Genomic DNA, 19,697 nt, shown 5'->3' on the forward strand with positions numbered 1-19,697 from the left:
TTCTTTAACGTTCATATTGTTAGGCAATAGGGCAATAATGTAATCGCATCTACAGCAGTATAATCCAATTACCATAGAATACAATAGTTTAGTCATTGTGTTCTGAGGTGATACGGAGCGTTTGATGCGCAATTTTGTTAACGCGCTGTAACTTCGCGGAGAGAGCTGTCAGAGGGGCTGTAATGAAAATGTTGCTGGGAGTTTGTTACGCCGCTTACGGTCCTCGACCATGCTGTAACAACCTCCCTGCTGCCCCTCACCAAAGTGTTCCATGTATTAGATCTATCCACTTGACAATAAAGTATAGTTGAGTCCATATAACAATTACCATTGTAACAGAAAATCCGTATTATCGTCTCCGGTTGTGCTATATTATGGTATGTTCCACATGTACTATCCTCTGTTTCTGTCAAATATTGTGAGCTATTACGATAATGTTATGTCATATCGTGAACTGCAGTATTTTCGCATATCACAACTATCGTGAACTTTCATCACATATCGTGATTTTACATTATCGTACATATTATCGTCAGTTTTCATTTATTTTTTCAAAATGCTCCAGTTAGTACGTAAGTCCAATTATTGATTTGTAAATGTGTGTGAAGATAGTCAGGGGGGTAGACCTATGCGATCTCAACGGTCCCCCACCTAAAGCGATAACAATCTACCAGGGGAGTTTGGGGGGACTGGTCCCCCCAAGTACACTAGAGGAGGTGGACTTTCGAGGGCCAGCCCTCGAGCTCCCGTGGCTCCGCTTCGCGGAGGAATAGTAGACTAGACAGAAGAACCTCCGCGAAGCGGAGCCCCAGGGGGGTTTGGGGGGACTGGTCCCCCCAAGTGCACTAGAGGAGGTAGGCTTCGAGGGCCAGCCCTCGAGCTCCCGAAGCTCCGCTTCGCGGAGAGGTCAATTGGGATAGTAGAAGTATTAATGATAGGAGTAAAGTAGTGTGTATATAACAAGCTTAGTTGCCCCGGACTACCTTATCAATGCATTGGGCGACATAGTCGACGTTGTGAGTGTTGAGACCGGCCATGGAGATTCGGCCGTTTCTCGACAGATAAATATGGAACTCGTTGACCAGACGGTCAACAAGCTCGGGCGCCAGACCCGTGAACGAGAACATGCCAATCTGGTTGACAATGTGATCCCAGGTGCCTGGAGTGCCCAGCTGGACGAGTCGGTCCCTTAGAGCGTGTCGCATGGCAATAATGCGCGAGGACATAACGTTAAGGTCGTGCACCCACTCTTCAAACAGCGACTCAGAGTTCAGTACTCGCGCAACAATTCGCGCGCCATAGGCTGGCGGATTAGAGATCTCAGCCCGCTGGAGCTTGGCCAACTGAGAAATAACAGCCGTTCGAGCAGCAGGGTCGGACATGACGACGTGAAGCGCGCCAGTTCGCTGACCGTAAAGGCCAAAGTTCTTCGAGAAGGACTGGCAAACCATCATCTCAAAGCCCAGCTGCGCAAAGTGCTGCACAGCCCAAGCATCCCGGTCAAGGTCGCCCGACGCAAAGCCCTGGTAGGCCGTGTCGAAGAAGGTGAACAAGTTGCGTCGCTTAACAACCTCAGCGATTCGCGTCCACTGCTCCTGGCTTGGGTCGACACCAGTTGGGTTGTGGGCACAAGCGTGAAGCAGGATGATATCGCCATCATTGGCCTGCTCAAGAGCTGCCAGCATATCATCAAACGCGAGCCCCCGCGTGGCCTTATCAAAGTACGGGTAGGTCTTGACGGTGAGCCCAACATTCTCGAAAATGGCCCGGTGGTTGGCCCAGGTTGGGTCTGGAATGTAAATGACCTTGGAGCGGTGGTGACGCGCCAGGAAGAGCGCACCGAGGTGGTTGGCGCCGGTGCCGGAGATGGTCTGCACCGAGGCAACATGGCCGGCCTTGACGACATCGCTCTTCTTGCCGAGCACGAGCCGCGCCGCAGGGGCAGTGAAGTCGGCCAGGCCCGTGATTGGAAGGTACTCGTGATCGAGAGTCGGGTCGCTGCTCACCAGCGAGTCGACCTTCTTTACGACCGGAAGCACCCAAGGGTGTCCCGTGTCGTCTCGGTACGCGCCTATCGACAGGTCGACCTTCTTGTCAAAGGTATCCGCCTTGTATCGGGCGACCAGCTCGAACAGGGGGTCTCCTGGGATCGTGGCGATTCCTGCAAATTGCGACATTTTATCCGCTGTCATTCTCTCTACGCTTCTTCTTCTAAACTGGAAGTTTTCTTGGGTTTTCAAGGTTTGGGTACTAAAGAGTCACCAAAAACCGGGTTTATAATAATGCGAAGGATACCACAAAGGCGCAAAAACCCACTGCTTTCTACTCTCTTTCTATAGAGGTCTATGGTGGTTCACACGAGCCATGGAACCTCCTCCCGGTTTTATATCCCCCGAGCTGGGCTTTGGCCTCCCCCAGGCTGCAACACCAAAAGGAATTTTGTTCCGGAGGGGAACTCAGCGGCTTGCGTCCAAATAGGCAAGACGTGCCACTCCGCAACGCTGCTCTTCGGAGGCCTTGGCCAGGCCGCTACGCGGTCTCAAACACCCCACAGCCGCCTGCCGGCGAGAGCGGCTTAACCTGCACTGGCTGTGGGGAGTCGAGCCGCGGCCTCGTCGGCTAAAATCGCAAAAAATAACCCGGGGATATCATATGGCCCTGCATGCTACAGTACTAATGGCGATGGTTCCATATTCTCTCTCTCCTGCTGCTTTTCGTGGGTTTATCGTACCATTTGTTTTTTTTTTCGTCTTAAAACCATGGTTTCCGGAAATGTGTCATTGCTACTCATCTAGAAAAGTGTTTCCAGGGGAAGGCAACATCTGTGAATCTCTTCGGAGTTATTGTTTCTATTACCGGACTAATACTACCCATAACCGTACGGGGGCTTACCGGTGGGCTTATACATATGTACCGGTTTGTAATCTCACCCCACACTCGGTAGACTCACCGCCGGATACACTACTCTTTAGTTTATTCATGTACCACATCAGCTGGTTTCCGTTCATATGGCGTACTCATTCATGTGCCTTCCCGAACCCTCCACTTGGGGGGCCAGCCCCCCAAACCCCCCTGGGCTCCGCTACGCGGAGGACTTCACACTTTCACAAGCCCTAACTAGACACTTGGGGGCCAGCCCCCCAAACCCCCCGTGGGCTCCGCTACGCGGAGATGAAGACTTCATAATACTGGGTACACCCTTGGGGCCAGCTCACTCTTGCACTAACAGGCAGTTGTTCTGACCAGTTGCACCACCATTGAATGTAAACTATGGCCCTTAAGGGAACTCCCAAGCTGTAACAACTCATGATAAGTCGTAACAAAGCCGCAACAAAGCTGTAACAAACCATGACATGTTGTAACAAAGCCGTAACAAATCGTAACAAACCTAGATAGTGAAGACTGTTACGAACCCTCCGCGAAGCGGAGCCACGGAGGTTTGGGGGCTGGCCCCCAACGTTATAGACCCCCTACAATGATAGTTTCGCTAAGTAGACACTTGGGGGGCCAGCCCCCCAAACCCCCCTGGGCTCCGCTACGCGGAGGTATTGGATTCAACTAGTCATTTGGGTTACGGGAAGTATAGACCCTCCGCGAAGCGGAGCTACGGGGGTTTGGGGGCTGTCCCCCAATGTTATAGTACAATGATACATCGGCTAGCCTGGGTAGATACTTGGGGTGTTATGGACAGTAGGAACCCTCCGCGAAGCGGAGATACGGGGGGTTGGGGGCTGGCCCCCAATATGTCGATAGACAATGATACAGCAAGGTCAATTGGTGTAAGGATTAATCGGTCTGGTCGAGGTTGTTTTCGCGGATGAAGTCCTCGACGTCGCCCGGGGCGCCGTGGGCGAGCTTGTCTTTCTGCCATTCGGAGGCATCGTAGATCTTTTCTTCGACCTGGAGCACGCCGCACTCGTCGAATTGGCGCACTGCTTCTTCTGCGTCTTCGACGGTCATTTCGCCCAGCACCTTGTTGATTTCGTCGAGACTGGCCGACTCAATTGCCTTGCGCATCTCGGGGGAGAAGCTCTCGTACAGCTTGCGCTTCTCGGGGTCCGAGGTGTCCGGGACCGTCACGGTGATCTGGGTGTTGGGGTCGACGGCGTGGAGCTGGATCTGCTCGACGGCTTCGCCAGCCTCTGCAGCACGCTCCGACGCGATGACGGCGCACCGCGTAGTGATGTGCTGCGTCGTCGTCTCGACATCACGCAGGAACGCATCGCGCGCCGGGTGGTCCTTCTGCGCGATCTTGGAGAAGAACATGCGCAGCCCGTCGGGGCCCAGCGTGTGGCAGTACTGGATAAGCAACGCATTGTGCACCGTCTGCTTCATGAGGTCCGTCTTGCCATCCAGCTGGTGTTGGAACGCCTCCATCAGCAGGGCGTCCTTCTCTCGCTCCGTAACGATCTCCGGGTGCTGGCCAAGGAAGTTGTACAATTGCGCGTAGTCGTTCATGGGGATTTCGGCAAACTTCTTGCCAGTAGCACTGGCCCGGATATCATCCACATCTTCCTCCTCTTTTGGTGGTTGCTCCTTCGGCGGTTGTTGTTTGGATGATGATGCGCCCGGGTTGAGGACCTCAATCTCCTGCTTAACCTCCTTCCCTTTGCTAGGCTTACTAGAATCAGCGGTAGGTTTGTTGATAATTGTTGTGTCAAAGCCAGTTCTCAGGTCTTCGCTGGTCAAATGAGTCGCCCGCTCTCGGCGGAACTCCTCCAGCTGCTTCTTTTGATCTTCGACTATGCCAGCCAGCTTGGTGCGGTGCTCTTTAAGCTTGGCAATGACAGCCTGCTGCTTATCGCCGGCCTCGCCAATCTCCCCCAGGATCTTCTCCATGAGGCTCTCGATCATGTCGTTATACTCAGGAGCTTCGGCGATGTTGGTTTCGGAAATGGGATGCTTCTTGTCCTCGAAGCCTCGCTCGCTGATCTTCACAGCGGATTCAATGCTCGTCACATCTTCGCCCTTTTCCGCGCACTCGATCATCTGATCCGTTCGCTTGACGAGGTCAGAGTTCATCTCCACCGACACCTCGAGCTGCTGGATGTTGTGCTTGAGCCTCTCCCGCTTCTCGTGGATATCCCGCTGCTTCCACCGGATGAATGATTGCTTGTCGACATTGGGGTGCACTTCAACATCGCTGTCGTCAGACAGCTCCAGCTTGTCCCATTTAGAGTAGTCAATCACCATTGCTCACGGGCTACTACTGGTACTGCTGGTCAGGGTTGCATCATCTCCGTACACCACCACGGTGGTTTTTGGGTGCTATGCTGGCTTATGTAATGGATTACGTGTTTTGCGCGGCTCGTTAAACTTGTGCGGCTTTAAGCGGCTCGTAAATGTCGCGCGCGTAGCCCGGCTGTACAAATTGTTTAATTTCTGTTTGAAGGATGAAATTCAGCATCGCTATTCAATTGGTTCATTGAGTATTTTTTGGTAATTCCAGTTGGTAAATACAGGGCATTGCAGAAATAATAACCCTTTACCGTACTGTTAGGCAAGATGACAGTTGCTGTAGACTATGGAGGCAAAATGCAATACCATTGGTAGAATTACTTGTGTCAAATAACTAGGAAAGCTACTGAACATTTATCTGGGGGGAACAGCACCTTGAGCAAGACATTATTATGTTCATTTAAAAAAAAGCCGTAAAAAAAAAGCCGTGAACTACCTACCGTATAACCATTGATGGCATGTGTAAATCTTATTGTTCTAGTTATCTATTACCATGGTAATAAACATAGCCTACTGATACACTGGAATATAAACCTGCACCTGGGTGATGACTACTGTAGTATTCCTTATTCGTATATTTACCAATATCCTTGACAACTGGACTTATGGGTTCAATTGACTTGTCGCTTCTCCTCAAACATTCCTAATTATTGGATAGTCAGTTTTGCTTATGGAATCTGTAGTCAATTTTTAGCAAAAAGAAAGGGGGCAACGCAGTGGAACCTGTTGTTTACCAGTCCTCTCGGTCAGCGTCTCTTTTATGCACAATTAAAATTTCGAGTCCGTGTTATCAACACATCTACCATGAAAGCAATTGCATAAAAAAAAGTGAGTAATTGGGAAAGTAATTGAAGTGGATAAATTCCATGCCCAAAAGAGTTACAAGAGTATCCATGTATGTCGCATGCAACATTTTGAGGGTCATAACCTCATTTCGCCAATATAAATATAACCGGTCTTCGCCCAATTCTGTCCATTCTCAGTACCACTCGCTCACATCTTGATAAGACAAAAAAATAAAAATGGAGGAAAAAAAGATCGACTTCATCAATCGCCTGCCCATTGAGGTCAGCAACCAGATCCTTGGCTACCTCACCTTTGCAGAATGGCGAAAGCTGAGACTCGTGTCCCTAAAATGGAACGACCTGTGCCAGCCATTGGCTTGGGAAAAAGTAGCCATCGTGCCAGCCCGTAATATTGACAGATTCAGCATTGATCCCCTGATGTTTGACTATTCTGATTGTGTTGAATTGGATGCCCTCCTTGACCTCGAGACATCGTACACCGTATTGACCTACCAGCAGCTCCAAAATCTGGTGCAAGACCAGCAATTCCAAAAGGTTGTTGCAACGCACACCACCGAGTTGAGTGTGTACTACCGGTACACTAATCTCAACGAATTTGCACCTGGAGAGAACGCGCACGCCTTTGAGGTCATCGCCGAGCTGTTCAAGTGCGTCACCACAGTCAGGGTGAGCTACAATCTCAGCGTTCGCGATGATATGTTTCTAGCATTCCAGCGAATGCTGGACAAATGGAAGCCCACTGCCGAATTTTATCTGGGGCTCAACGTCCATGAGGTCAAAGGAGAAAAGGGCTACATTGACACCGACGGTATGAACATCAGAGAGCTCTACGTATCCCGGCGCACCAAGGACGACGAGTACGACTCGGACGGAGAGGGTGACGATGTTCCACGAGTTTGGCTTTGCGGCGTCGACGAAGGAAGATTTGGAACCGCGCCATTTCGAAGACGTCTCCCGCCGGATCCGTCAGCTCTCACGGAGGGACTGACTTTCCCTCTGCCACTCTCACGGACGCAAGGCAAAACCCCAATTGAATGGCGAGACTTGGCCTGCATGAACAAGGACCTCACTCGGCTCTCCATAGCCGCCGACTGTAACGCTTTCCAATCGTTTTCGGTACAAGAGAGCATTAAGCACCTTCACATTACTAATTGCGGAGTCACCAATCTTGCAAGGTCACAGCTTATTGTATCTTGCGGAGTGGAATATCTCTACGTGACCGATTACTTCGATTTCGTCCGGAGGCGTGCGCCGTCAGTGTTTTCCTGGCTCGATCTAAAGCGGGCCACCCAGATCAAAGCACTTACCTATGCAGGGCCCGAGTTCCCTGCTGATCTAGAGAAGGCCGTGGTAGAGGTTGAGGGCTCGCTAGAGTCCCTTGCTGTCGCTTACCACTGCGGTCTGTCCAGTGGCACCGCCAAGTTTAGGCCGCTGGCTGCCAAGGGCCTTGGTCTGAAGCAATTGAGAGTGCGCGTGGCTGGCTTTAACCGAACCAAAGGCGACTATGAAAGCTATATCGGCAGTTACCCCGAGCTGGAGCAACTCACGTTGGATTTGATTCCGTTTGACACCTCTAGTCCAGACGACCGCCGGTTTATCAAGAAGCTCCTAGCTAGATTCCTTCGCGGATGCCCAAAGCTGTCCCGCTTGCAGCTACGCACCAACCCCGGTCAGAGGCTCAATCGTGCCGCGGAATGGATGTCATGGGTTAGTCCTGACAAACATGGCCTATATGTGGTGCACGAGGTGAACCTCTCCAAGTACAAAGCTACGATTTTGTAGAAATATTACTGTTTGTCGGGTTACTTTCGAGTGCCAGCTCTGAGCCCCAAACCCTCGCCGCTAAGCTAGAATTAGAAAAGGCTGGATCAGCTCTAAATTTCGCGTAGCAGGGCCCCAGGGTAGTTTGGGGGACGGGGCAGCATTGTCACTCCTACCTGAGTTATTTCGAGGGCCAGCCCTCGAGCTCCCGTAGTTGGGGGCTCTGCCCCCAAACCCCCCCTCGAAAGAATATTTGTATATGTTAGACAGCTTAATTAAGCATTGATTTAATAGGTCCTGACAAGATAAAAAAATTACTTGGATGTACCTATGTATCAAAGGCACAGCTATTTAGGGCACATTGTATTGGCTAGCCACTAATCTTTTGTCACATGACTTCCCAGTACACTTACCTGGTAATACTGTGAGATTACCGGGGTATAATTAATGACTGCTGTTCAGGATATTTACAATACCATTGACATTCTGCCTGATCCATCTAATTGAGTTGTCGTTTCTCCACCATCCCGGAGTCTTGACCATTGGTATCGAATTTAATCAATCTTATCAAAGCGGTGGAACGCTACTTATTATTTACGAATCCTCACAGTCAGCGGCTTTTTTCACACAATTGAAATTTCGAGTTATTATATACCACATTTATCATGAAAGTGATTGCATAGGTATATTCCATGCCCAGAAGAATTGCGACCACTGCATATGCATCATTTTTGAGGTTCGTTAGCCTCATTTCGTCTCCAAAAAAGACCGCCCCCATACGATGCTGATAATGTCTGCTATACTTCCCGAGGGGATACTTATGTATTGTCAACGTTGCACACCATAATGCACCAGTCGCAAGCTTCGTTTGACATGTGATCATCTCAGAGTATGATCTATATGCTACAATATTACGCGTACCGTGTAATAGAGTCCGAAAATATATAAAAATACCCCTGCATGTCGTATGCATCGATTCTGAGGCTCGGTAGCCTCATTCCGTCAATATAACTGAATTCGAAGACAACTCATGCATGTCGTATGCATCATATTTGAGGATCGGTAGCCTCATTTCGTCAACATAACAGTTGGAAGATTTCCTCATGCATGTTGTATTCATCATTTTTGAGTTTCGGTAGCCTCAATTAGTAAACATAAATAGACCGCTCTTCGTCAATTCTTACCATTCATTCACAGTGGTACCACAGATCCTGATAATAACAAATGGAAAAAGTCACCAAACTCTTGCCCGTTGAGATCACTAGCCAGATATTTGGCTACCTCAATCTCGCAGAATGGCAAAAGCTGAGACTCGTGTCCCGACAATGGAACGACCTGTGCCAGCCATTGGCCTGGCAAAAGGTAGCCATCGTGCCAGCCCATGGCATGGAGAGATTCTTCATCGACCCAGTACTGGCTCACGATCCTGATTTTCCCGAAGTGGGCGGCGTCATTGACCTCAAGCAATCGTTTGCCGTGATAACCTACCAACAGCTCCAAAAGCTGGCATCAGACCAGCAATTCCAAAATGCCGTTGCGAATTACACCACTGAGCTGAGCGTGCACTACCGTTACACTGACGGCAACGAATCAGCCACTGAAGAGAACGCACACGCCTTTGAGACTATCGCCGAGCTGTTCAAGCGCGTCATTACAGTTAGGGTGAGCTACACTCTCAGTATTCGCAACGACGCGTTTCTGGCATTCCAGCGAATGCTGGATAAATGGAAACCCACCGCCGAATTTTACCTGGGGCTCATCACTAATGAGCTTAAAGGAGATAGAGCCTACATTGACATCGAGGGCATGAACATCAGAGAACTCTACCTGTCCAAGCGCAACCAAGATGATGGGTACGACTCGGATGATGATTTCGAATATGCTCGCGTTTGGGTCGACGGTGACTTGGTTGATCCCGCGGAACTCGCAAGGCAACTGCCGTCTAATGTGCCTCTTCGCGAGTTCCTCCGTGTGCCGCTCTCACAGACGGGCAAATCCCCAATTTCATGGGTAGAACTGGCCTGCGTGAGCAAAGACCTAACTCGTCTCTCCATAAGCACCGACAGTAACAACTTCCAATCGCTCTCGGTACCAGATACCGTTAAGCACCTCCACGTTAGCAACTTCAAAACAACCAATTTTGATCGTTCAAAGCTTACGGTGTCTCGCGGAGTAGAGTACCTCTACGTAACCGACTATTGCGATTTCGTCCGGAAGCGTGAGCGCTCGGTTTTTGCCTGGCTCGATCTCACGCAGGCCACCCAGCTCAAATCACTCCAATATGCAGGACCCGAGTTGCCCAGCACCCTAGAAAAGGCCGTAATTGAGGTCGAGGGCTCGCTAGAATCTCTCTCTGTCACCTACCTCAAGAAGAAGTCCAATGGCCCCGCCAGATTTAAGCCCCTAGCTTCTAGAGGTCTCGGTATCAAGCAATTGCGGGTGCTGGTTGCCGACGTTAACCGAAATAAAGGCGATTACGAAAGCTACATCGGTACGTACCCTGAGCTGGAGCAGCTCGAGCTGGACTTGTTCCCTTTCGACACTACTAGTCCAGACAACCGCCGGTACATAAAGACCCTGCTTGCCAGGTTCCTCCGCGGGTGCCCAAAGCTGGCCCGCGCACAGCTATGCTCCCAGAACAAGCTCAAAAGCGCCCAGGAGTGGATGGAATGGGTCAGTCCTGGCAAGTTTGGACGAGATATGGTCCACGAGATCAACCTCTCCAAGTTCAGAGCTACCGTTATGTAATACTACCGCTCATTCTCTCTACCCTTCGAGGGCCAACCCTCGAGCTCCCGTCATAATAGCTTTCATCACATCAACCAGAACTCCGCGAAGAGGAGTCCCAGGGGGAATTTGGGGAGACTGGTCCACCCATTTTTACTCCTACTTGTTATTCGAGGGCTAGCCCTCGAGCTCTCATAGTTGGGGGATCTGCCCTCAAATCCCCGGTCATAAGAAGCTTTATCATATCAACCAGAACTCCGCGAAGCCGAGCCCCAGGGCGGGATTGGGGGGACTGGTCCCCTCAATCACTCTAGATAGAATGGATTCAACGGCCAGCGGAAATGGGCGGTGCGGCTCTATGCGGCTTAAGTTAAGTTGAGTTAAGTTGTAAGGGGGCCGCGCGAAAGGTGGCCGATGTCCGGAGGAGGGGTTGAAATGAAGTGTGTACGATAACGCAAGGTAGCCAAGGATGAATGCTCTGGAGGCGATCCAGGAGCTGGGGTTTATCTCTTTCTACACGACTGCGTCATCTACGGCCCCCGAGGTGGCTGCAGCGACCGGGGACAACTCGTCGGAGGCTCTAGCGCCCGCTATGACTGGCCCGGCCTCGGAGTTCCTGCTCAAGCGACTGGTCAGATCGCTGGCGTTTGGCGGGATGGCGGAAGGCGGAGAGCTCCCGGATAGACACATTGGGTCCTTCCTATCCTATCTGGTCTCGCCGTTTGCGCTACTGTGCATGGGCATGGCGATCATCCTCAACCGGACAGTGGTGTTTGCGACGACACGGCGCCCCACGAGCCTGTCGCTGCCATACCGGGTGCTGCTGCGGTCAATCGCGATTTATTCGCTGGCCACACAGACGGTGACGCTACTCCAGGCGCTTAAATGCGTTTCCCCGGACGGGCTGGGCCGCCTGGTGCCCGAGAGCCTGGCAGCCCGCGACGGGGAATGCCCGTCACCGCCCATCCTGTGGGGACTCTACCGGTCCATTTGCGTGGGCCACTTCATCGAGACTTTTTCGAGTGTCATCCAGGGCCATGTGCCGTACTCGGAGACGGGTATGACGCTGTTTGAATACTCGGTCGCGTTCCAGGAGGTGCAATCGTCACACAAGCTCTCTGTCGAGATATTAGTGGTTGCCATTTTATCAGCCCTAAGCCATTTGGCATTACACGTCCAGGGGGTGTTCAATTCTTATAGCTACCGGCTGGTTATGTCGGCGCTGTTTGGAGGGACTTTCCTCGCATACTTTGCCTACTCCACCTACGAGGGTAGGCTACTATTCTTCCCCTCTGTGTGCGTCATTGGGTACCTGCCGCAGCTAGCTATCTCCATGATCGTCGTAGTGTGCGGCGGGATATATGGACTGGCTTGTCTGTTTGCTGGAGGACCGGGGAACATGCAGACTTCGCTGGCTTCGTTCAACCTCGACTTGAGCGATGACTTCTACTCGTGCCTCATGAAGCTGGGCATGATTGCGCTGACTTCAGCCACCAAAGCGACCTACCTCACGGAGGTTCCGGCGCTGTCGGCGCCGCTCTCTACGTGGATCGAACGGCTGGAGCGCGATGCGGCGGAGAAGAACCGGCGACTTCGGCCCCAAGTCACCCCGTACAAAAACGAAGTGGTGTTGTCGCCAGTCAACACGCGACTCGAGAGCTCGCCGCAATTGCAGCCGTTCTGGTTCGCCACGCTGAATAGACTTTTCTCGGCGGCCCAGATGGTACAGGCGCTGGCCGTCCTGTGCCTCTATACGGCGTGGCGGCTCGCCAGAGAAGCCGTGGTCGGCGTGCTCCAGGTGTTTGGCGTCCGAGCTGATGATCAGGCCGCCGATAGACAGCGCCGTGCAGAGAGCACTATTCAGGCCCTGCGAAGCCAGGTTATCTACTCCAGCCTCAACGATCAGTACTCAGGGCACCTCAAGCTGCTTTCTGGGGACCTTATCCCCGACATTGACGATTCGGAGGACTACGTTCCCGAAGCAGAGGATGAGGAGGACTACTCCGATAACGAGATTGGCTACGAGTACGAAAGCGACTACGCGTCTTCGGATGAAGGCCTTACTACGTCCTACATGTCGAGCGCGGCGATCCAGAGGGCTGCTGCTTCTTCTCAGCCGGCACCCCGCTCCTCGCTTGGCGAGTTCTACGACTTGGTAATGTCTTCGCCAGACTATCTTGTCTCATTGCTGGCCCCCAAGACCGACGAGGAAGCAGAGGAGGCGCGCATCCTGTCGTCCCACCTGTCGTCGTCGCGTATTACCCGGTCGCGGTACCGCAAGCTCTCCGAGCGCACCCACGACGACTCAATCGCCGTGCTCGACCTCATCATGGAGCGCCGTAGGAACCCGCTGCCCTCAGGGTCGGCCCCACAGGTGCGCGAGGCGGTATGCGTCGTGTGCCAGTCGGCGCCGCGCCAGATCGTGCTGTGGCCCTGCCGCTGCTTCGCCTTGTGCGAAGAATGCCGCCTCGGACTCGCCGTCAAGAACTTCAAGGGCTGTGTCTGCTGCAGGCGCCCCGTCGAGAGCTTCTCCAAAATCTTCGTTCCTTAACTTATTTTCTTGCATAGTACTAACTGATCCTTTCGCTCCATCCTATCCGCTTTACTCCACGCACTGGGGGGCCAGCCCCCCAGACCCCCCGTGGCTCCGCTCCGCGGAGAATCTCAACGGTATTCATGAATTGGGATTGGGACTCTCAGCCCATCTACCTGCAATCTGCTTGGCTTCTATATGCTAGATTGTTATTTTTGTTTCGCATTTCTGGTTTCCTGGTACTACTTCTTAGTATCCTCTCGAAATGATCAATTGAGCATAGAAATCATGAATCTAACCTGCGAACATTACTCCTTGAAGGGAGCTCCAGGGGATTCTAATCCCGAATATCCACGGCGGTTGTACTTTAGTAGGTTAAAAGGCTTTGAATGCCTCAAAGCAAGCAAGCAATTATCAGCCTTCCAATGAGGCCTTTATCAAGCAGGCCACTCAGGGATCTGCCGGGAGCCATAAGGCTACCTGCTGAACGCTTATCGTGAAATGATTACCGTGCTACAAGATGATATCAAAGGCCAAATTCCAATCTGCCAGTGTTTTTCCGGTTTATATCGCAATTAAATATACCGTAACAGAGTCTATGGTAAAATAATAAACTTCCCATATGTAGTTCAATAATACATAAACCTGCGGCGATTAAGATAGTGATGCGAACAGCGTCTCAACTCCCCCGGCGCACATCCACAGCCATCAATACCTTTTTCTCCCCCTCATCCTCTGGACTGACCTGATCTGCTGGCTGGTTCCCCTCTGTTGAACGGGATTGGTCTTGGCGGGCAACGACTGCAAGGCCCTGTCCTGGTATATCCTCTACACCAAGAGTAACGCTCGGCTTAAGTCCTGGATGATGGCCAAAAGCCCATGCTGTAAGGCGTAACAATTCACCTATGTCGTTGATACCATTTGACTCCTCCAGATATCGTCGCTTGACATCTTCAGGCAATGCGTCGAAGACGCGCTGTTGTTCTGAACCAAAAAACTCGCTTGGATCGACCCAATTAACCCGGATGCCCTCCTCATTTTCACTGCTATTATCGCTCGGTGCCGATTGCTTGGATTCCTCGGTTTTCTCCATTATTGTAAAGCTAATTGCGGAGGAAGAGAAATGAATGAATTGGCGAATTTTTATATTGGCTAATCCTCATTGCATGATCCGCGTGATGGTTAACCCCCGGTAACTCACTCGTCACATAGGTAATTGAAAGGAGACTGTTAGGGGATACCTCTCTCTTATACATCTACATAGTGACTTGCGGAACCTATGCTACCTGTAGTATTTCCACTATTATTCACTACTGGCTATAATTAATCAGAACCTCTGCAGCTCAACTACCCCGGTACCCTGTCTACCTAGTGTAATTGGGGGGACCAGTCCCCCAACCCCCCCTCGGGATCCGCATCGCGGAGAGATTATCTTTGAAATGGTTATTACAGTGTACAAAAAGATATCACCTAGGCGCAAAATCCAGTCAGTGAGTCTTTTGCCTGACTATCATCACAATTAGATGACATAACTGCGGTAGTTACCGGTACAATTTGGTATTATTTAAGAAATATGTTATCGGTATTAATCGGTTATATACATTATGTAAGCCAGGCTTTTTGGCAACAGATTTCTGCATCCATGCTCCAAGTTTTCCCCTTCGATGCATAGTAGTATCGGGCAATGGCAAGCTGTATATCTGGTGCTGTTTTTTTTTTCCAAAAGCCAAGGCGCAGTTGAGTGCAGATCAACGGTATTTGTGCATCGGCCCCACGCGACGATCTCGAACACGGTTTCAGTCGTATACCCTCCAAAGCCCATTGAAATACGTAGACTGTTGCAGTAAGAGCTGAATATTAACCTGCATATCGAGATACGTGATTAAATTTGTTACAACCGTCATTGACACCGTCATGTAACGGCTCATACAGTGACTCTGTCTGTACCGGGGGAAAAATGTATGGACGCACTTCTCGGTACCGAAATTTGCAATGTAATACGTATGTACCTGTACGGTGCAATGTACAGTACCTTCTAGGCTTTTCTGCATCTAAATGCATAGCATCAGATCAAAATAGGCCGTAATAATTTCGGAGCCGTTGCTGACATCCAATGGATTAGTGACGTTGCCGAAGGCAAGGCCAACCCCCTCACACACCATGCGCGAAGGGTTATAACATCAGAATCAAATTTCCTTCGGTCCTCATCAGATCATATAAGAAGTCCTATAAAAACATGTCTGCTAATTCCGTCGCTCCTGCTGCTCCCAGCGGTCTGGGTCAGTGTACGCTTTCTTCGACCGGTCAGAGCATTGTGAATGATATCAATACCCTCAATAAAGCCTCCAGTACTCTCCAGCAGCTGGTAACTGAATGGACAGGCGACTCTTTGGATGCCGTGACAATTTATGACAACGTGATGTTTGTGGACAAGGACGTGAATACGATCTACCAGGATCTTATTTCCTCCGGTGGGAGTGCGACTGAGTGCGACATAACGACGGTCATTAGCCTGCTCGATGACGCTGCTTCAACGCTCATCTCCGCCCTTCAAAGCCTCGGCGGCCTGGAGGGTGCCTTGAATACCGTCCATAAAGCTAGCTTCGTCGCCGGAGAGATCCAAACTCTGTCCGATGACACTATGCAATTGATCGGTCTCCTTTACAGCTGGCTGCCATGCCAATATGTTGGCAAGACCTTCGATATACTGGACGATATCGCTGCAGCCTTTGCCGCCGTTTTGCAGGACTTCGGCCAGACTTTAACCAGTACTCCAACCCAGCCAGTGACCTGCGGTGCCAGCAGCACTTCTCCACCATCCATCTGCCACAAGAAGCAGTCGCCGGTTAGTCTCTAATGTTCTAATTCGTTAATTTTGAGTCCAATGTTTTAATAGTATCTTTTCAGGCTGTGTTTTCCTCGATTGAGAAATTATCTTAGACGGCGGATACTAGCTTTCCTAATATTTTATCATAGCGATGTACACTGTAATATACTGCTGTCAGGCGAATTCCATGAGGCAAACTATTAACGCGTGTTGAAAAGTTCTAGTCAATTCCATGAGAAGTTGTGTGACTTGTAGAATGACTTCCCTAAACAGGCATTTGGTAATAGAATGGAGCTCTATCCATTCCTACAGCTGTGGATAGTATAATGCAAAATGACCGGCTATTATATACAGCTAGCCCGCTACTGCATAGAAACATATACGGTATAATACAGTGACAAATCACAACGAGATTTACTCAAAAGACTAATAAATAAATGAGGATACACATGCGACAAATATCATCCGTTTCTGCCAAGAGTTTGACAGTGTCAACGCTTATCGAATTTGGCAATGGCTTGATATTATCGATAAAAGTCGGGACGCTTGATATTGAGGCCATATTCGGCCAATGCATTGCCCAGGTCCTCCATTGTCAATACTATACGTCCCTGGCCAGCACCTCCACCAGAAGGAGCGCTCTGCCCAGACACTGGCTGCTGCGCACTGGCACCAGCCATACCCGCCACCAGCGCTCTCGCCCGCGCTTGTGGGTTGGACGAGCTCGCAACAGATGAAGAAGACCTAATGCGCGAGAACTGATACGCGTCCGAGGCAATGTCCGACACAAACTTCTGCGTAGCCAGCGCCAGCAACCGCTTGATCCGCCGGTCAGAAGTGTCAAACCCGGATTTGGCAAGATAATAGTCCGTCACAGCGTCAGGAATAATTGGCGCGTAGTCGTCCATCGAGTTGAGGAACTCTTTGAGGGACTTGTCTTTTCGCTGCAGCGATGGCGGAGGTGGTGGAACGGGGTCTTTATATTCCTCATCCTCCTCTGCTTTCCTCTTCTTCTCATTCTGTTCTTCCTCCACATCGTCTTCAATAACCTCTTTGTCTACGTCTTTAAGCTCAGCATCATCCAGGTTTCCCTCGTCCTCTTTCTCGTCGCTCTTCTCTTCATCGCTCTTCTCTTCAGTCTTGACCTCTTCCTCTTTTGCTTCTTTGGTCTCCTCCTCTTTTGGTGATTCCTGCTTCTCTTCCGGACTGCCCACCTCGTGGGCTTCCTTCATCTCTACGTCCGACATCTTCGCTGCTCCTCCGTGACCTTCCTCAGTTCAAATGTCGCCGGTCGCGTTTTTGGTGATACTTCTGGTCTCAGATATACGCACTACATTCCCACATCTGCTTACACTTGCATTACATACTGCCGTCACCACAACCACCATCATCACGACACTACCGCTGGGAGGCAGCAGGTTATTCGAGGGCCAGCCCTCGAGCTCCCGTAGTTGGGGGCTCTGCCCCCAAACCCCCGTCACATAATCAACGAAGTCTCCGCGGAGGGGAGCCAAGGGTGGGAGTTAGGGGGCTAGCCTTCAATTGCACTGGGTATATGTGTTCGAGGTTCGAGCTTGCGCAGTTCCGCTGGAATTGAGTCTACGAATCCTCCGCGCAGCGGAGCCCTAGGGGGCTTTGGGGGGACTAGTCCCCCCAAGAGAACTATGGACAGCGTGCTGTAAACTACTTACATGTCTTTCTGTAAGCATATTTGAGGCCGAGGGTAACTCCGGCAATTGGCTAAGCGATGGCCGAAAAATGTAGGAAGAAGGGGAATTGAAGCTGCGGATGGCCAATTGGCAAAGAAACCAGTGGAATTAGTAAACATCAAAGGCCTGGGCTTGTAAGGGAGAAGCAGTGCATGGTGGTTAGTAAGCCCGGGGAGGGATTTGTCAGATACCGGGGACCGATCACGAATATGAGTCGCAATTGACAAATTCCAAGGAAAAACAACCAAACGAGTATAAAGCACTTGGGGATTGCCAGGTGTTTGGAAATAAACTCAAAAATACTGTCCTCACGACTTGGCAGCAGATTGACTGCCGCAACGACCAGACTCAACGTAATCTCGCGACAATTCTCCATGGCTCCAACCAGCAAGGCGGTAGACGGGCACTACCAGTACCTCGTCATTGGCGGTGGCTCGGGCGGCGTTTCGACGGCTCGACGTGCCGCGAAGTATGGCGCCAAGGCGCTTGTAATTGAGGGCGACCGGCTTGGTGGCACCTGCGTTAACGTCGGGTGCGTGCCCAAGAAGGTGATGTGGTCGGCCTCTGCCATGGCGGACAAGATCCGCCAGGCCCAAGCCTACGGGTTCCAGGTCGACCCGGCGCTGGCGAACACGTTCCAGTGGGGGGAGTTCAAGGCCAAGCGGGACGCCTACGTGAAGCGGCTCAATGGCATCTACGCGCGTAACCTCGATAAGGAGGGCGTCGACTACGTATTTGGCTGGGCCCAGTTTGAGGACGCCAGTACTATCACCGTTAAGCTCCGTGAGGGTGGTGAGAAGCGGTACACGGCGGACCACATCGTCATTGCCGCTGGTGGGACTCCGACCGTGCCAGAGGGTATCCCAGGTGCTGAGCTGGGCATCACTTCGGACGGGTTCTTTGAGCTTCCAACCCAGCCTAAGAAGGTGGCTGTTGTAGGCGCTGGTTACATTGGAATTGAGCTTGCTGGTATGTTCCACGGGCTGGGCACCGAAACCCATTTGTTCATTCGGGGCGAGACGGTATTGCGGTCGTTCGACCCGATGATCCAGCACATGGTGACGGATACTTACGTTAAGCACGGAATGAATGTGCACAAGAAGACGGATATGTCCAAGTTCTCCGTGGAGAAGCTGGAGAATGGCCAATTGCGGGTCAATTACACCGACGAAGCCAACGGAAGCTCTCACCTGGTCGTGGATAAGCTCATCTGGACGATTGGCCGGAAGCCACTCGGAAGCCACCTCAACATCGCGTCCATTGGCATTGAGACGGACAAAAAGGGCAAAGTCATCACCGATGAGTACCAGAACACGAGCGTGCCCCATGTCTACTCTCTGGGCGATATCAGCGACAACCACTTTGAGTTGACTCCTGTCGCCATTGCCGCCGGGCGAAAGCTCGCCAATCGCCTGTTTGGTCCAGAGGAGTACAAGCACCAGAAGCAGGACTATTTCGATATCCCTTCGGTGGTATTCTCCCACCCTGAGGCCGGCACCATTGGCCTGACCGAGCAACAGGCGTTCGACAAGTTCGGCAAGGACAACGTCAAGATCTACCAGTCCAAGTTCATCTCCATGTACTATGCTCCTTTCGAACAGGAGGATAAGGAGTTCACCGTGTACAAGATCATCTGCGCGGGCCCCGAGGAGAAGGTTGTGGGCCTTCACCTGTTTGGCGACGACTCCGCCGAGATCCTCCAGGGCTTTGGCGCGGCCGTTCGAATGGGCGCTACCAAGGCTGACTTTGACAACGTTGTCGCCATCCACCCCACTGCCGCCGAGGAATTGGTCACCATGACTTAGACGTTATTCTTCTTTTTGATATACATATTATGGGTTAATTGTATTTTTCACAATTCATTCCCGTAGCTCCGTTGGTGTATCTATCCTGGGGGGCTATCCCCCAGACCTCCCTAGCTACGTCAATTGTTGTGTGCCTATCCTGGGGGCTAGCCCCCAGACCCCCATGGCTCCGCTTCGCGGAGTAAACGGGTTAACTCAAGATTACCGGTTGGGTTTAGCTATTCATGTTGCGAGATTAACGGTTGAGTTTAAACAATTAGCCATTTCCTGTAAACAAGACAGGAATCAAAT

General features: G+C 51.2%; 10 protein-coding genes across 10 annotated transcripts; 6 read left to right on the forward strand and 4 right to left on the reverse strand.

Moving 5' to 3' along the window:
• Nucleotides 1-965: 965 nt before the first annotated feature.
• Nucleotides 966-2,192, reverse strand: AAT2 (aspartate transaminase AAT2; the record flags this gene model as incomplete). Its single annotated transcript, XM_076684935.1, has 1 exon — nt 966-2,192. One exon carries the CDS (start codon nt 2,190-2,192, stop codon nt 966-968), a length of 1,227 nt encoding a protein of 408 aa, XP_076540753.1.
• A 460-nt stretch (nt 2,193-2,652) lies between these two features.
• On the forward strand, nt 2,653-3,117 carry TRVA0_020S00562 (uncharacterized protein; the record flags this gene model as incomplete). The annotated part of the gene is made up of 1 exon (XM_076684936.1): nt 2,653-3,117. The coding sequence occupies one exon, from the start codon at nt 2,653-2,655 to the stop codon at nt 3,115-3,117; it is 465 nt and encodes a 154-aa protein (XP_076540754.1).
• Nucleotides 3,118-3,786: 669 nt separating this feature from the next.
• CDC37 (Hsp90 co-chaperone CDC37) lies at nt 3,787-5,193 on the reverse strand (the record flags this gene model as incomplete). The annotated part of the gene is made up of 1 exon (XM_076684937.1): nt 3,787-5,193. The coding sequence occupies one exon, from the start codon at nt 5,191-5,193 to the stop codon at nt 3,787-3,789; it is 1,407 nt and encodes a 468-aa protein (XP_076540755.1).
• A 1,067-nt stretch (nt 5,194-6,260) lies between these two features.
• TRVA0_020S00606 (uncharacterized protein) lies at nt 6,261-7,826 on the forward strand (the record flags this gene model as incomplete). The annotated part of the gene is made up of 1 exon (XM_076684938.1): nt 6,261-7,826. The coding sequence occupies one exon, from the start codon at nt 6,261-6,263 to the stop codon at nt 7,824-7,826; it is 1,566 nt and encodes a 521-aa protein (XP_076540756.1).
• Nucleotides 7,827-9,029: 1,203 nt separating this feature from the next.
• On the forward strand, nt 9,030-10,553 carry TRVA0_020S00628 (F-box protein; the record flags this gene model as incomplete). Its single annotated transcript, XM_076684939.1, has 1 exon — nt 9,030-10,553. One exon carries the CDS (start codon nt 9,030-9,032, stop codon nt 10,551-10,553), a length of 1,524 nt encoding a protein of 507 aa, XP_076540757.1.
• Nucleotides 10,554-11,001: 448 nt separating this feature from the next.
• TRVA0_020S00650 (uncharacterized protein) lies at nt 11,002-13,083 on the forward strand (the record flags this gene model as incomplete). The annotated part of the gene is made up of 1 exon (XM_076684940.1): nt 11,002-13,083. One exon carries the CDS (start codon nt 11,002-11,004, stop codon nt 13,081-13,083), a length of 2,082 nt encoding a protein of 693 aa, XP_076540758.1.
• Nucleotides 13,084-13,744: 661 nt separating this feature from the next.
• TRVA0_020S00672 (uncharacterized protein) lies at nt 13,745-14,158 on the reverse strand (the record flags this gene model as incomplete). The annotated part of the gene is made up of 1 exon (XM_076684941.1): nt 13,745-14,158. One exon carries the CDS (start codon nt 14,156-14,158, stop codon nt 13,745-13,747), a length of 414 nt encoding a protein of 137 aa, XP_076540759.1.
• A 1,143-nt stretch (nt 14,159-15,301) lies between these two features.
• On the forward strand, nt 15,302-15,922 carry TRVA0_020S00694 (uncharacterized protein; the record flags this gene model as incomplete). The annotated part of the gene is made up of 1 exon (XM_076684942.1): nt 15,302-15,922. One exon carries the CDS (start codon nt 15,302-15,304, stop codon nt 15,920-15,922), a length of 621 nt encoding a protein of 206 aa, XP_076540760.1.
• Nucleotides 15,923-16,416: 494 nt separating this feature from the next.
• On the reverse strand, nt 16,417-17,139 carry TAF10 (Taf10p; the record flags this gene model as incomplete). Its single annotated transcript, XM_076684943.1, has 1 exon — nt 16,417-17,139. The coding sequence occupies one exon, from the start codon at nt 17,137-17,139 to the stop codon at nt 16,417-16,419; it is 723 nt and encodes a 240-aa protein (XP_076540761.1).
• An 836-nt stretch (nt 17,140-17,975) lies between these two features.
• On the forward strand, nt 17,976-19,406 carry GLR1 (glutathione-disulfide reductase GLR1; the record flags this gene model as incomplete). Its single annotated transcript, XM_076684944.1, has 1 exon — nt 17,976-19,406. The coding sequence occupies one exon, from the start codon at nt 17,976-17,978 to the stop codon at nt 19,404-19,406; it is 1,431 nt and encodes a 476-aa protein (XP_076540762.1).
• Nucleotides 19,407-19,697: the final 291 nt, after the last annotated feature.

Source organism: Trichomonascus vanleenenianus, assembly GCF_965637985.1.
Source record: "Trichomonascus vanleenenianus strain CLIB 3782 genome assembly, contig: TRVA0_020S, whole genome shotgun sequence".
Lineage (NCBI taxonomy): Eukaryota > Fungi > Ascomycota > Dipodascomycetes > Dipodascales > Trichomonascaceae > Blastobotrys > Blastobotrys vanleenenianus.